Genomic DNA, 17,250 nt, shown 5'->3' with positions numbered 1-17,250 from the left:
GGCATCTGCAGCAACTACTGTTTGTGCATCTGCAGCAACTACTTCCTGGAGCTGTCACAAGAAGCCATATTCTGATTTATATCAACTTAGTAGGCTGTTCTGTTTTTATAAAAATCATCATTATTTGCTGTCATCCTTCACCAAACCTCAGCCAGTAAGGACTTAGTCCAACAATACTGCACACCATGTACATGTTTATTTCAGAACAGAAGTCTATTTTCTCCTGTTAAATTTTGACTAGCACAAGTTCATTCACATGACAAACGAGACAACAGGCAATTTTCACTGAAGCTAGAATTAAGTTAAAATTTATTTCACAGTGACGAAGCTTCAAATTAGTTTCTTACTATTAGCATTCCACCACTTCTTTTAGCTTTTTCTTAGGTAATTATAACTAAGAGCAATCTAAAATATCAGTAAGAAGAATTTACAATGAGATTTTATTTACTTAGACTATATTGTCTCCATTTGGTTTCTAAACCTTCATTCATATCACTACACGTTGTCTATAAATGTGTGTCTGTGCCTCTGTCATACAGATGTACATCGTACATACATGTACAGCATCTATGGTAGATATAGCTGACATAGCTACCCCTGTGTATGGTAAACTTTGTTGGGGAAGGATGAACTAATTCTATCCTATTAATAAAATTTGAGGGAATTATTTCATTTGAGAAAGTAAGCTATACCACTTCTAAATCTGGAAAGAGATCAGCGAGCATGATAATTGAATTGACCTTTTGCAAAGGGCTGAGAAAAAAAAATATATATATTTATCCCTTTCAAAAATACTGTAGGCTAAACATTAAAAAATGTTCTAAGCTCACCAATAGTATAATTAGCACATTTGAAAAGACCTAAGAATTTTCATTTGGCTTATAAGCCCAGTAATTATTTCTCCTCTGCAAATGCTTTCCTTTCCGTATATCTGGAGTAACAACAAATAAACCTGCAGCCTAACTACACAGAACGAAAAATGAAGATTCTGAACTCTAACAACGCTCAAATGCACAGCAGACAAAAGCAGACAGCTGCCAGTATGGAGCAGCTGAACACCTGATTTATGCAATAGGAGCTTTCTGGTCTGATTTAACCCCTGCGTTAATAATGAGGAATTAAACACTGAAGACGTCACAAGCAAAAAGTTCTACAAATACGTATGTTCTTAATCACGCTGGGTTTATCTCACCTTCCCAGGGCCTGGTTCAGTGCCCTGTAAGCCTGGATTTCATACCACTGGCTCCCTGGTAAAAGGCCTCTTGCAGTTTTGTGCTGATCATTGTACTTCCTCTTTAATTCAACCTAAGAAAGAAATCACAAAATATTGTTTGGGATTACGATTCTGAAAAGGAAATATTCTAAATCGGGAAAAGAATCAAAGACTGATTTAATCATTGAATATTATGAGGAAAAAAAGAAAGCTTGTTAGATAAAATAGATTAGAAACAACATCGATCCCACAGAAAGTCTCCCAAGTTTTGTCCAGTTATCATTTATCCAAAATTACAGAAAAGACTTCAATGTTCCAGGCTGCCAAAGTCAAAATATGCAACTGATTCATAACTGCAGTTTAAATGGACCAAATACAATAAACTAGAAATGTCTCTTCAGGTCTGCTATGAAGCAACTGGAATTTGAAAACATTCAGTACAAATTTCACAACACAGAAGACTGCACCTGTATTACATAAACACTTCAGGAGCGCTTTAGCAACAATGACTTAATACACAGAACATTTCTAACCATAAAACATTTGAAAGGTCTCAAATATCCACGGCCAAACGAGTCCCTTAACTGCAAGGCTCAGGTTTGCAATCAGCGGGTTACGAAGTTGGGAACCCCTCTGTTGTGCCAAAAGGAAATGCTGGAAGCTCCAGAAGACAGCAGCTCCATAACCTATTTTGCTGCAGAACCCCCCTGAATGCTGGTTGCCAGGACCTGTACTTCAATTATTAACCAGAATGCATGCCAGGACACTGCCTTATTACCCAGCATCAGTACCCAGCAGGCAGCAAGCTGCTCTAGCCACAAGAGAATGAATTCCACCACACTCGACCATTAGTACCCGTATTACTCGCAGCTCATATGAGGCAGACGGAGAGCGTTCTAGTATCTACTCAATCTTTCAAGGCACAATTGAAGTGCAGAGAAAATACACTGTAATGGCACAATTGGAAGCAAAACCTGAGGGGCCATGTAACTGGCTTAAACTGCAACAGTATCCCCAGAGTGAAGCTGCCTTGCGCTGCCCGGTTACGATCAGCAGCGTTACTGCACTTGCTGAGCTCCTGCTGGCCACTACCTTTCACTGTATGATGCAATATTAAGCGACTGAGGACTTCAGGCTGGGAAGTATTTACAAGCAGCGGCCTCTCCCAGCTGCTCCAAAGGCAGCTCTGACATCAACTGCAAAGTAAATTCCTCGACTCCCTTTTCTGATCATACGGACAACGACACATGCAGTGCCGGATCTGAACTGGGGCAAGAACTGGTTAACTGAACATAATACACGGTGTAACATAGAGCAAAAGAATTTCTCATTACTGTGGGGGAGGCGATGGTTGCGTTTGTTGAATTTTTTTCTAAACAAACAAAACTACACCAGAAAGGGTCCTTCCTTTGCTCTTTTGTACAGTATTAACCTTTCTAAACTGACAAGTGAAAGGACACGCTTCAGGAGAGAAAACAGCAGACTTCTAACCTCTTCTGACAGGTAACTTTCAAGTTGGATTTGGATAAGAAATTTTATTTTATGTACTTATGCCCTTTAAATTGCCTGTCAAATTTACAAATTCAATCTTTACAGCCAGAAAATAAATTCAGTTTGATTTCACAGATTTAATATTTGTTCCAGTCACCCTGAATTTATTGACTGGCAGATGAGGTCTCCTTTGTAATTTTCAAAACAGGAGATGGCTCCTTCTGAGCAGCTTAGGAACATTAATACCATTCTTTAAGAAGGAACCAAAGCATAACTGAGCATTTCCACATATGTAAGTGCTACTTGGAGAAACAGCAGGGTACTCTTCAACAGCTGAAATGAGGTTGGAGAATTTCACTGAAGTCTTTAAAACCTCATCAATGGCAACTGGGAACAGGAGAAGGCAGAACAGCCAGATCGTCTCCATTACGATGTATTATTCCACAAATAAAATACACTGTTACTACATTCCAATACATATTAGCATTATGCAAATGTACACTACTTGTAATCCCCATCAGCAATGGCATTTCGTTTTTCAAATTATAAAAAAAAGAAAAGAATTGATCAGTATTGCCTTGGTCTAAATACGTAAAACGCCTGTTCTATCTTAATGAACAAAGGGTTAACAGAAAATAAACCTCGGGTTTTCTCACTTTGACGATCATGTCTCAGCATGAGATGACAACTTACGTTGCTGAGAGTTCACTTTTCATTATAAGTCTACGAAAGGTAAAAGGCCAGGGCATGTCATTTTAATGCAATCAGAATCTATTTCATTGTATAACTCTTACATTATCAAACATCAAATCAACGCCCGATTCAAAATGACATGTTGCATATGTGAAAAAGCCAGTCCCTCCTGCTAGCAAATATCCTAAATGTGCAGTAAACCACGGGCTAGAAGGGATTAGTTAAAATGTCAAAAGACAGCCTTTTACTTTTACCTGTTCATCCTTAAAAATATACTCTTAGCTATCAGGCATGCTTTACAGACAAATAGCTTCAGCAGGCAGCAGCAGAAGGCCCGTGGCAAGCTCTGCCATCTTGTAGCTGTCAGACAGATTAGGCTTTGATCTATCTGGGAGGTCACGGTCACATTCACATTTACTGAAGTCTAACAGCATTATACCTGCTAACCGCTCGTTCTTTTAATGCTTAATTAGTTCGACATCTTTCACTAAGGAATATCAACTGAGAAATAGCAACAAGAAGTAAATGCCACGAACAAACTTTCCTCTTTAAGACTTGGAAAAATCTTTTGAGGCAATTTCTTCTACAACTCTGAAGAATTTCTGAATTTTTTTTTTCCCAATCCAAACAAGCGAGTTTTTCAACAACTGCATTAAACATTCAATAATGCTCCTTATATTACATTTTAAGTGTTGACAACTCAGGAAAAAAAAAAAGAGGATAAACAACAGTACTTCACCTGAAGAAACCCAGATTAATTCAAGTGATACATAATTAAGTAACCAAGTTGTTTTATATTGTAGTTACTATGGACTATATTTGCCAGCCTGTGACATGAAGCTCAGAAGAGTAAAGAGTGTTTTTGACCCCCAAAATACCATGGTATATCAATGGTTAGACAAAAAGCCATGAAACTAAAAGAGACTTTTTTTTTTCCCCTTAGAATCGAGTTCTTTCATTTCTGTAAACAAAATTCTTCTCCTTACCAAGGTCTGCCCTTAGATCAGCGCCCAGCAGCGCTGTGCTAGGCTAAGGAGTCAATTGCTGGAAGGACAAAGGCAAATAAGCTGGGAACTGCATTGATACACACACGCACGTAGGCAGGGACATGAAGACACAGGTGGAAACTCATGCCCCCATCTCCTCAGCGTTCTCCTCCATGGAAATGAAACACAGAAAATGGATATGAATGTTTTCTGGCATTTCAGTAACTTGTTTCTCTGGGTTTAGGAGAGGACAAAGAGCAATGGAAATGAAGACTATTGCCTACATCACGCAGTGAACTTTACAGCATGCATTTGTGTTTAACATCTAATTCCCCACCTCCTGAAAACTAACAAGAATTCAGGTGGCCACCTCATTCCCTGCTTTCACCCCTTGTCCCCTAAGAAGACATAAAAATGGTTTTTAAGCAAATCTACCCTCTTAAAAACCTCATGTGCCCAGTTAGTCTCTCCACCTGAAATAGCAATAACCAGAATTCTCCAAGAACATGCTTGCCATCCCCTTTCCTCCTGAAGAATGCCAAGTAATCATAAAAGTCTGCAAGTGTGGGAAAGTAAAAGACATGAAAATCTTTTTTTCTTTTACATGTGAGAAGGCTTAAATGGAAGAAGCATTAAATGGTACAGCATTTAACTTCCCCCCCCCCCCCCCCCCTTGTTTTCTAAGTAGCAACATCATCTGTGAGATTTAAGACTCAGTAATGCATGTATACAGACGTGGGCGAGGCACAACATTTGCCTATCTAAACACAGCACCTCAATTTATTAGCCCACGGGAGAAAGATATGGTAGGATATTATCTTCAAATGCTCCTGGCATTCCAAGCACAGTGTTAACACATATAAGAGTATGAAATAAGCAAATGCTCACCACCAAAGTTTATAAAACTAGACTCTGTATATTGCAATTACTTCTTAAGGCCATTCTAACAATTTCATGTATCTAAATATGGCAATCAGATACATAAATAACACACTGTTCTGCTTTCACACACAATGCATTAAAAAAAAAAAAACAACAACTGTGAGCAAAGTAACGCCGTGTACTGTGGAAAGGATGACATGGGTTGGTGACAGTGCTTAGTGCTGCAGCTCCATCCTGCACAAGTCTCTTTACCAGGTGAATCACCTGTCCCCCTCCAAGGGCCGCCCCTTGCAGGGGCTTCCAATTCAAACCAACAGTTCCGAGCAACGGAGCCACACGAGCTCCAAAACAATTTGGGCGACCTCCTCTGCAGGAGTATTTCCACACAAACTTAGAAATTTGTCTTCCTCTGAAAACACCGAACACCATAAGCAAAGCTATCACCTCTGCAGCTTGGCTGTCATGCTGGCAGAGTGCTGCACACAAGCAGGACTCCTGGACAGATACCCGGTGGCCGTGGGACACCACCAGTGCTGCAGCTGAAGGAAGATGGAATCCAAGCCAGGAAAAGTTAATGAAACGTGCAAACCAGAAACAAAATATCATGGAAGCGGCAAGAAAGAAACTATATATGGAAAAAGACAGTTTGTTTCCCTGTAGTCCGAAAGAATTAAAAATGAGATATCGCTTATAAAAGTAAAGGCAAACAACCCAAACTACAACATACCAGTGTCTACCAACTGGGCAGCAGTACCTTCAGAGGAAGAAAAGCAGCACTACCACTTTATGCAAAGCTGTATTTCCTGCCTTATGCGTTCACAAGGTATTTTATGACTAAATGCTTCCCAACTATTCTCGCTCTTAATCCCAGTGTTAAAGAGATGGGAAGCTTATGTAACACCGCAACCTCCGAACGCTTTGAGTAATGTCAGCTACACCACGCGGCATCTCTGAGATCCTGGAGTTTTACGGCTTGACAAATCTTGTAGCACATTCACCCCAGGCCCATCTACTCATCTCAGTCTTGTAGGCTTGGAGGGACTGTGAACAAGTGACTTGATTAAAATCTAATGCAACCAAAACTCTCCTCTGAAGAGAAAATTCAATCCATTTCCACTGAAGCAGAAGTGAAAAAAATCAACCAGCTTCCCCTGAGGTACAACGTTGCTGTGTACGCTCGGTGCCGCAGCGGCAGAGGTGAAGTGGTAAGTGTCAGTCATCCTTACAAATCCCCAAGGTGATAGCTTCACTTTTAAAGCTTTCAACATACTTTGACAGTGAAGTAAAAACTTAAAGGTCAACGCTACTTGCTAAGGATAAGATAAACACAAGAAAATCACTTCGGAATTTTTTATGGATCATAAAAGTAAACTATTAAAGGTAAAGGAAAAGTTTTGATTTGCGGTATTATTTATCCAAAGGCTTAACTTCCAGATATATTCAGAGATGATTTCTGTAATCTATGGCAACATATTGACATTAGCCTTGCACCAGCAGAAGAAAAATGCCATCCAGCAGCCTTACAAGTAAAGCTGAACTGAAACGTTACCTTGTTTAGCCACAGGAATGCTCTATTCCACAGGATTTTGCAGCTACTCCCACAAATGGAGCCTCCACTTAAGAAGAGTGAGGCTGGCTTTGACTTTCTACAGCCATTCTTGTTTCAGGAAAGGTGAGAAGTGAAAGGCTTCTGTGATATCTTCCTGCTAATGTAAGCAGCTGCCACACCTCACCTATTTACTGCATTGCCCGTGAGGCGTTACAGCAAGGCAAAACAAGACCTCACCTCAACCAGAATTTTGTTGAAATGAGACATAAAAATAATCTCAAGGGAAGAGCTTATTTTGATATACACTTCCACATACATGTCTGGTAACAGAAGTTGCTCTGCATCCTGATCTTTTCCTTTGGGGAGAAGAAAAAAAGCGATGGAGATGTGCAGTATCCAGAGCCAGTCACCTTGCCATGGTGCGACTCAGCACACTGCCTTACTCCTTCAGAAACAACATCAGAGCAGGCTGAAATATTTACAGGATTCTGCTGCAAGACAGGACCAGTGTTGGCTGAATTCTTCTACAAAATTTAGAAGTATGCTGCCCCAGCAAGTGTATAGATTTAATACCTAAAGGCTTACTATATAATATTGCATATTCCAATACTCCATTTCTTCCTTACATATTTATTGTTTTAAGAAGCTACTTTAGAATTAAAATATAAAATAAGATTGAAGTGTGGCATGGAAGAAAGAAATGTGTGTACATGTACACATACAAGAATGTACATACATTGCACTTTCACCCTACTCAGTATGTTCCTCTTAGAGGACATTCAATAAATAAAATACTATGATGTTTGGCTTTCCTATGAAAGTTCCATTCATTCATCTCTGCTCCTCACTTTGTATTTTTCCCCTCAGTAATGGAGTGAAGGAGAAAGAAAACATAACTCGGGTTTTGAAAACTATTAAGATAGATAATCACACCAGAAAAAAGAGCACTTTCCACAATCATTGAAATCATACTGATGTCAGGTCATCCGAAAATGATTTCACACACATTTCAGGCTTTTATGAAGTTAAATTTGACAGGAAAGATGAGGTAAAGTTTCTAAGAAACATCTGAAATGATACAAATATCTCAATTTTTTGATCCCTCAAGAAGAGAAAGAAACTTCAGCCCTTACAGCTGCTTGAAGTTGCATGTAACCAAGAGAACTGTAAATGAAATGATGTGTTCCTTCACATTTTACAAATTATGTCTCTGGAAATGATAAATATTTGCCATCATAGTTCATATGCACAGTAAGGGGAAATACTTCTCATTAAAGGCAAACTCAGCTATCGTTCTTGAGTAATGCCATGGCACAGGAAGTCCAGCCTTATTTTTTTTTGCACACCCATTGATGTTAAAGGGTTTGACTATGTTTTCCTCTCTTCTTTGCTACGTTCTCTTTGCTGTTATTTGATTATGTACACTCCACTGTACTACGATCAAAAGCATCTGGAAAGGTGGAAGTGAAGAAATGCTCTCTGGGAAAGTTAGCTTAATGCTTGCACTTCAGAGCCGCCCATTATCAACATTTCATAGCGAGTTCCTTTATTTTCAGGTCCCCAAGGTAAAAGCAGTAAATTATGACTTGAACTAAACAAGTCACACTTGGCTCCAAAATCAGATTTTCCTACCTCTAGTTTCAGGTCCCAGAGGTGGGCAGAGGAAATCCTGGTCACAGCCAAAGAAGTCATTTTTGGCTCTGAAATACATTTTCCTGCTTCACAAGAGCCAAACCCTACCACTGAGAGTACCGTAGCTTTAAGCAATACTTGAACATTTCTTTTATATATTTTGCTTTAGCAACCTGATTCTTCAGCAATATGAAACCATTTTCAATCATAGAGAATTACGGTTTTGGCCTCTCTTTCCGAACACAGTATTGTTATTATTAAGTACACTTATGAACCCTAATCATTGCTTGCTTCCTAACACTGACAAAGAGTTTTAGACTCTTCTCTTTGTGACAGCGAGCGAACGTCAGATACCACGTGCTTAAAATTCTTCAGTGGAGCAACTGGAAAAGAAACAAAATTATGTTCTTTAAAGATTCTACAGAAAATAATGCGACATACAAAACATACAGTTACTGAAGGAGACCAAACGCTCGCCTTTTAACACCTGAAGTCGTAGCACATACTTACAACACACATATGGAGAAAATAATATTGGATATTTTACATCATATTTGGTGATGAGTTTCCTCTCCAAGACTGATACCTGGATCCAAAGTGCCACAACTCAAAATATATAACAGGAATTAATGAATACTATGTTAGCATCAGAGAACATGTATGTGGGATTACGCATCTTTTTCTGCCACATTATTTATGTTCTCTAATATTGCCGTTCACTGCTATTAGCATCAAGTTACAAACCATAAAATATATTTAGAAAGCAGGTTGATCACAGACAAGTAATATTAGTGGAGATGAGCCAACATCAAGCTGCCAACATAAAATATTGGTCTCCAAAGGTACAATTCAATAAACCCCTATGACTGTGCATAGCCCTAGTAGTATTAAAGGGATTACTCACACAAGTAAGAGCTACGTGCAGGAGTAAGGGGTTACAGAACTGAGACTTAAGAGGACTTTTACTAACCCAAAAAGCAGACATGCAAGAGTATTTTTTATGTAGAAAAAGCACTTTTTTCTTACTTACACCAATCTCAGAAGTATCCCATGAATTTTCCTAGGGAACCGTTAACCACTTGCATTTTCTATTTATAAAGGGATATCATTATTAATAATCCTATCAGTTTTTTCAGTACATCTACCAAGCATCAATTCCTTTGTAAAACAACAGACGTAGCTGTTTCCACAGGAGTATGTCTACTTAGATTTAACTTGACTTGTGTCACTATGTTTTGAATTGTCTGCTCAGAACCCAAGCTCTGTGCAAATCTTCAAAGCTGGAAGTTCTAAATTTTCCAGTATTTAGCCAGCCACATATATCATAAGAGCAAATGTCTTAACTATCCTATTAACTCTGAACCATTTCATTTAGGAACTCACAGTTCTGATAATCCTACAAAAAGAAAAGAGACAAAACAGTGTCCTCTAATATTTTAAAATCTGGATTCTTCGAATCCCAGGAGAAAAAATGAATTTCAAATGAAGCAATTGTACATTCACATTAAGATCAAACACCCTAAAAGAAAGTCACTCACTTGTACCTGGAAGAGAGAATTCCTGTGTTCTTACTAAGACAAACACTACTAATATGCCTTGAAAACAATACTGAAAGGGAAAATGTATTTTAATAAAATACCGCAATTATCCTTCGTGACAATTTTTATCAATTATTTCCACTGTTTCATGAAAGTTGATGTTCAAATACTTGCACTTTAAAGTCCCATTCCCATCTCAGTTTCAAAAGATTAAGATCTAATTTTAAAAGTATGGTTAGAAAATGAAGTTGCATCACAAACAGAATGGCGCAAGCCTCGTTTAGCCCCCCGGCAATCAGATACCACACTGGTTTGACATAAAACTTGCAACCTGCAGGGAAGTACAGCTAGCTGGATATCACTTTGAATCCAAGCTGCTGAGCAAAAGACACATTCACAGTAAGAACAATTTCCCCTAGCACTATTCTAGCAGCACCACTACACAGCAGCCAGCTCCTCACATCGGATATTAAGAGACCAGTGCATGCCCTTCTCTCATTTAGAATTGATCAGTGCAGTGCTTTGTGCATTACTGTATCTAAATATACGCATACAAACCTTTAGCTGTGTGCAATTTGGCAGCTACTGTTTCTATCCTTACTTAAAAATTTAGAGGTTTGCTTCAGTCTGATTTAAAAAAAGATCAACCTAACATTGGTATTTTGGAGCCGTTACCAGTAATGAGGTGCACTGCCCAAATTTCTATTATAATATATATTTGGTTATATCCAAAAGAAAATCAAAGGCAGTATTTTAACCTTAAAGAACATAATCCATTGTGAGCATAATTCACTGCTGATACATACTTTTCAATTCAATTTTGTATAATTTAGAATACAAAAATATTGACATTCTGGAAATCATTCAGAGCGAAATGTAAGAGTTCCAGCTCTACTACAGACCAAGTGTTTCCAAAATATCATTTCAGCGAACATTTCTGACACAAAGCATTTCTAACTCTAGAAACTGTGATGAATATTCTCTGAATGTACATGTTTTTATACTAAAGGACAGAGTATTATGTTTTAGGAGAAGAGAAATGTGACGGCTGAATCAGCGCCTCCAGAAAGTTATGCAAACATTGAGAGAACACCGCACTAGGCAGCCACTGCTAACATAACCCTACTAGTCCTCATAGGATGTGGGTTTTTCCTACCAAGGCTCTAACTAGGCACATGCCGTAGACAACAAAGAAGTCTTTGGCTGTTCACTTAAGCTCAGAACACATCTCTAAAACCAAAGTTGAGGCAGCTTGCAGGCCTACGGTTTTCTTGTTTGATTTGGCATCATTAATAACAAGAATCCAGCTGTTTCTGATATTTATTCTGTGATACTTGTTTCTTAGCTTCATGAAGAAGTCTAAAAATGCTCTACAAGGTACACAAAAAGACAAAACAGAGACAGTGGCCATCATGCTGAGAAGAAAAGTGTCAGAAGTGAACCGTGGTGCACTTAGCTTATATTTAGTGATCTTACATACAAGTTAATAATATACATTCTTTTCACTAAGTAGAAAGTCAGTCTAGAAAAATACTTTTCCATATTCATTGGCTTTCTTTTCCTTAATAAATGCCTGGCCTCAGCTAGAAACTGCCTGATCTCATGGAACATTATCTAACTACAAGATGAGCTCTGTGGAAGTCAAAGGAAAGGAAGTGTCAATGTGGGCAATTACACAGCAGCACAAAAGCAACAGGATGTTACTTTGGCCACCTGCTGAATATGACAAATAGTCTTAAATTTCTTCAATTAGAGACACATCACAATACTACCTTTAGGCAAAAAAGAGCATTTTAACAATGCAAAAGCCTTCACTAGCAGTATCAAACAAATCTATGGTATTTTTTATCTATGACAATATACCTGTATTTAGAATTATAGAAATGGGTCAACAAGACATGGTGAGCTGTTCCTCCTCTTCACTGTTTAGAACGTAACAAAGAATTCAAATAAGATTGACAGGAGTCCAAGGGTAAACATTCCCAATTAATTTTGTGCATATTTCGTATTTCAAACAGGATACAAAAAATAACATACAACTCTTTCAATTCGATATCGATATCCTACCTGAAGGTCTTTCACATTTGGAAACGGAATACCTATGGTTATAACTGCTCGGGCATTCTCATCACAGAAATCCAAGCCTTCACTAACTTTTCCTCTGCACACAGCTATAAGGAGTGCTCCATCTTGAAGAAGCCAAAGAGGGACATGCATCATTCCCAAGGGTAAAGTGAACATCAAAAGAAAGTTTCAGCAATATCTTTAAAAAGTTCAACATAATACAGCATAACACATCCTCTATCTGTCTGGAAAAGGTGAGGGGATTTAACATTAGAAACATTTTTTTAATTAGAGAGATGAGATCAACTCTATTTTCATTGATAAAATTGTGACTTTTAATAGAAGCAACAAAATAATTTTCCATTATGTAAAGAGAGTGGTACTTAATTACGCATGAACCATATGCATTTACTACAATGTCTCAGTTCTGCATTCCAAAAACTATGTTATTTTGGACATGCTATCATCCTTAATTCTTTATACTAATAATCAGGTATTTAGAAAAGAAATCCTATAGTAGCTGTAATATAAGATGTAAATCAAAGCCGTGCAATGTATGGTAAAATTGATTCTTTGAGAAGCCAGCCTGCACTCTGCTGGACACACAAATGCACATCCCTGCACAGTTCACTGCCTTTTGGATACCACTATCGGGATTGTGCATCATCCTGTGCGTCCCTTTATCCTCATGCAACAATGGAAACAGCACTTAATCTTCCTCACTTACAACAAGAAATTATTAAGATGATAAACTCTTAAGTTAACTTCTATATCTTATAACTGTTAAGAATAATACCACTTCTTTTTTTGAACTTGAAGAGACAGTATAACTAATTTTGTCTGCAGCAAGTACCTTTTTCTCCCTTAAATTTTATTGCATCGTAGTATATTTTCAGCAGTTCATCGAAGTCACTTTTTGCTCCTCCTTGAGGCTCTGCAATGACTGTCTTAACAAGCTCCAGGTTTCTCCATAAGCCAGTGTGCATCCAGCGATCCTTCAATTTGTCCAGCAGCTGAGAAGAGAAAAATCCAGAAGAGCTGAAATAAACGATCAGCTCCTCAAACTGTCCAAATAAAGCAAAGACACTGCAGTGCAATTGTATTCTTCAGTTTTTGTGTTTAGGAATACAAGTTCCACAGCTATGCAATACTGGTATTGATGCAGGTATTTATCAGCAGCCTCCTCTGCTTCAAGGGCCTGGCAGCTTTGTTATAGCTACCAGACTCTGAACTGCACTTACTTTACTCCAAATCAGCACGTGGTCAAATCTTGTAAGCAAAGAATCTCATTCTAAATGTAGTATGAGCGTAATAAAAATATGTATTGCATTATATAAAGCTAAGTCTAGAAGTATCACAGAAACTGAATTCAGGTGGGCAGAGGTCAATTTTGCAGTTAGCTGCCATCACATGTCTTTTTCCCATCAGTTTCTAGACTGAATATTATGAAGGTAGGGAGCAGAAGTCATTCCTTCACCTAATATATTTGTTTGATGGCACACAGCACATTCCTTCAGACCAAAAAAAAAAAAAGTAACTAACACATTTTAGCATGAACTGAGTTGATTTGTTTCAGTGGACAGGAGGTAAATACTTGATCTCACTCATTATAGTGTTCAGTGTGTCATCACCAACTGCTGGGCAGTAGAGTTGCTGTGCTCTGTAGATGTAAAAGGTTTTAAATTCACAGACTCCATAATATGGGTTACGCTCCTGATTTGTCTGTACTTCCCTCAGCCCCACTCACTGAAGTGCTCCATCTGGAACCAGCACCAGTCCCAGCCCCGTGCCCAAGGAGCTGCAGCATCCCTTGGCTCCTAACCCATTTGCCTCTTTGATGTATTCCAGAAAACAAACAAACAAAAAAAACCCAAAGGATCCTGTATGGTTGCAAAATTCATCTCTTAATACAAGAGCACTTACTTATTTCACGTTCCTAACACTAGACCTGAATTTATTCTCTGCCATTAAGTACTTGGGTCAGTCCCTTTTGAGGTACATCCAGATCAGAGGGGACAAATAGTACATTGCTTTTTGAATGCTGACTAGCTTTGTTCAAGCTCCTATTCAGGAAATTCTAATTATCTACTGCTGTCAGAACACTGTTCTCACACAAGCACAGAAAGACCAAATGATGAACAGCAGTAACACTTCCCATGCATACAGATGTCACTGCAAAAGAAAGTATCTCTTCTAAAAGTGTCTGTCACTGTGTTCGTCCACTTCTCTGCCAGCTCGGTCATTTCCCGGCAGCATCCTATCTGTAATCTCTTTTTATAGAAAGGGTTATATTACAAGCAAGCAATGATGGTGCATCTGGCCACCCACAGCCTGCCACTAAGTCCTCAGCTCTTGGCCATGATGTGGAGATAATTCTGGTAAAGAAGAGAACTGAACAAATGATGCACCTAAGTACATCCACTTAAGGTGTATTAGAGCTGCCACTGACTGTAACATTATCAGCTTTTCAGATTTCATTCTTCCTTCTGTGAAGATAATGCCTGCCCAAGCACCCACCTGATGGGCTGTACTGAATTCACTTCTGCCTTCTCTTTGCCATGGCTGACAAACGGAGGCCGGGAAGTCACTACAGACAGGATGCACTTGGGTGTAACTGAACTTGAGTTTTATATACATAATGCTATCCATGTTAAGAGTTCTGGGGATTATTTGCTCCGGCCTTTTCCTGCTCCTATCACCTCAGCTACTGAAATCAATGGGTATTTTTCCACAAACACACCCTTATAAAGCATTCTTAGCAGAGAAATCATTCCTTAATTGAAGTGAATCAAAGCCTCAGAAAGGACAAGATTCCTTACCATAAGTACTTAACCCCGCAGCTCCGCTGGCTTTCCCCCATACTTGAAAGTAGCATAACTTCTATGCATCATCGGAAAGAAGGCACTGGAAAACCTACCTCCAAATTCTTAAGAAAATATCTTTTCTCCTTTGTCTCAGCCCCTTCAGGCACGTATCTATTAGACCACTAGAGTTTCAGGCTTCTTGTTTAATCAGCAGCATCATCACAACAGAAAATCCACAGGTTATGATGAAAGTTATTACCTCTCCCATTTAACGGCACTTCTGGGATATGAAAACTTTCCTATATGCAGAAAACTATGCACAAGAAAACACAATGCCCGGGCTACTGCCACAGGCACTAAAACAACCAGAATTACGGACATGACTGCGTACAAATAAATAAAATATAAAACACATGCATGCCTCGTAAGAGCTATGAATCAAAGGCAAGATTCTCATAAAAAATTATTCCACTTCAGATTGGAAAAGTGTAAATGGGAGCAAGATATAATGCCAGGAATCACAAGGAGCAACCATTAATGCCCACAGTCAGTCACTTTTTCTACCCAAGGGAATAATAGCTTCTGCAGTGGAAGGCAATCTGCGTATATTTTATTAAATCCCCTAAAAATGGATTCTCAAATGGTTTATTAACAAACGCTCTTCCTCCAGGAGAGCAGAAAATCTTGTTAGAAAGAATCTGTCATCTTCCCATGCACTGAAGGATGTTTACTTTGATAGCTTTTTCCTTGTTTTCCTTTCTGCAACTTAAAGACACCTGTAAGCTACGACCCACAGAACTTCTGAGCTCAGTATTTAGATCTACTGTTCATCTTTGTCAGCGTTCTCTTCTCTAGGCAGCTTCTGAAGCACTCTTCAAGTTTAGGAATGGAGGAGAAGCTTTTCTTAACATTTATTGCCATTATGGTGTGCTCCTATGCTAAACCCTCACATCCTGTGTCCATGAAGGAAAAGCTTTGCCCCTTTCCATTTGCTGTTTTGTTTTATTTGGTGCCAAAAATTGCATTAGGGGTTTCCCATGTCATGAAGCAAGACTGAAGATTTGTTTAATGTGTTTTACCCTGAGGCAAGTTCACTGTAATTTCCAGCATCTTAAAGAAGCCAAGAAGTTAACTTGCAGCAGTCACACTGCTGCAGTATAATTTGGGAATGCACTTTTTTTGCAGAGTCAGTAGCACCAACTGTGATTTTTAAAGCACCTGTGATGAGGAAGGGTCTCGTGGAAAACACAACAACACAGAGTTACGTATTCTGATCTACAGCTCCTTAGCTCATCCTACTACAAGCATTTGTTACTACATTTCCTTACATAGATTATTCCTTCACTATTTTAGCATTGGTTCAGATCATGGCTGGATTGCACCTTGCTAATAGAGTAAAAAGGGAACGCAGAAATAATCCTTCCATCAGAAATGCTTGGAGAAGCTATGGAACACTTAAAAATAAAAGAGGATCATCAAGGGCAACACAGAAAAGGATTACGAAGCCATCGTGACCCAAGTAGCACCTGATAGAACAAACTCCAGCTCCATTAGCTAGTTTAACAACTACTAACTAATTTAATTAGCGTCAGTAACAGCTGCATTGCATATTCTTGTGCATCTTTAAAAGTAAGTGCTATCTTGTTACCCATACATTTATATAATGACAACTGAACAAAAGGTATTTTAAGGTGCACAAGATTTCCACGTATCTCTTGTAACCCTCTACAATCTGGCATTAAACACCAAAAAAGCACTTCTCCCAAACTTCAGCATTTTTTCACTTCGTTTGTATGTAATTCATTTCCACGATAAAATGTTCACTTTCAACTGTTTAAGATACATAACATTTTCTTTGTTATCTGGATACAAAGGGTAGCTGAGGAGAAAAAGGAAGCAGCCGTTAGGCTTTTCTTAATAAAAAAATCACAGTATTGGCACCACCGTTAGTGCAAAAAGTCAGAGATTCTCAAGGGACTAACATTGATCTAAAAGCCTTTTCCCATGCAGAACTCTTCATGTGTTTGCTACTAGAATTTTCTTTTTGAATAAGCACTGCTTCAAATCAAAGTGTGTCTCCAGTGGGCTGGAAATGTGTTTGAAGGGTCAAACAGAAGTTCTACACACAGTCAGCACAAAACTTCAGAAAGGGAAAGCAGGCATCTCCAGCCAGCCCTGAGGCTGAGCAACAGGACTTCCTTCACTGGGCTCTGCTCTGGTAGAACCAAGAGGGCTCAGGATTGAATGGGTGATCACCTGCAGGAAACAGGGTTAGCATTCAATCCACCAACACGTGTAAGTGACACACAAAGATGTGGCGTCGCTGTAACGAGGTATATTTGCATCACCTTTCGAGGATTACTCCAGTAAGGCACTTGTTACTTTGCAGTATCAAAAA

General features: G+C 38.8%; 1 protein-coding gene across 4 annotated transcripts in view; it reads right to left on the bottom strand.

The window, feature by feature from the left end:
- The window catches only part of BRIP1 (BRCA1 interacting protein C-terminal helicase 1), a 107,795-nt gene that overhangs the window by 60,697 nt on the left and 29,848 nt on the right, over positions 1-17,250 (bottom strand). For all 4 annotated transcript variants that reach the window (XM_021416116.1, XM_021416119.1, XM_021416117.1 and 1 more), the window contains exons 15-17: positions 12,902-13,061; positions 12,052-12,173; positions 1,193-1,305 (exon numbers count right to left, since the gene is read on the bottom strand). In XM_021416116.1, coding sequence (XP_021271791.1) covers positions 1,193-1,305; positions 12,052-12,173; positions 12,902-13,061 — 395 coding nt within the window. The remainder of the gene's footprint in view (positions 1-1,192; positions 1,306-12,051; positions 12,174-12,901; positions 13,062-17,250) is intronic.

This window comes from Numida meleagris, chromosome 18 (assembly GCF_002078875.1).
Source record: "Numida meleagris isolate 19003 breed g44 Domestic line chromosome 18, NumMel1.0, whole genome shotgun sequence".
In the NCBI taxonomy this organism is placed as follows: Eukaryota; Metazoa; Chordata; class Aves; order Galliformes; family Numididae; genus Numida; species Numida meleagris.
Note: the sequence above shows the minus strand (reverse complement) of the source record. Positions and strands in the feature narration are given on the sequence as shown.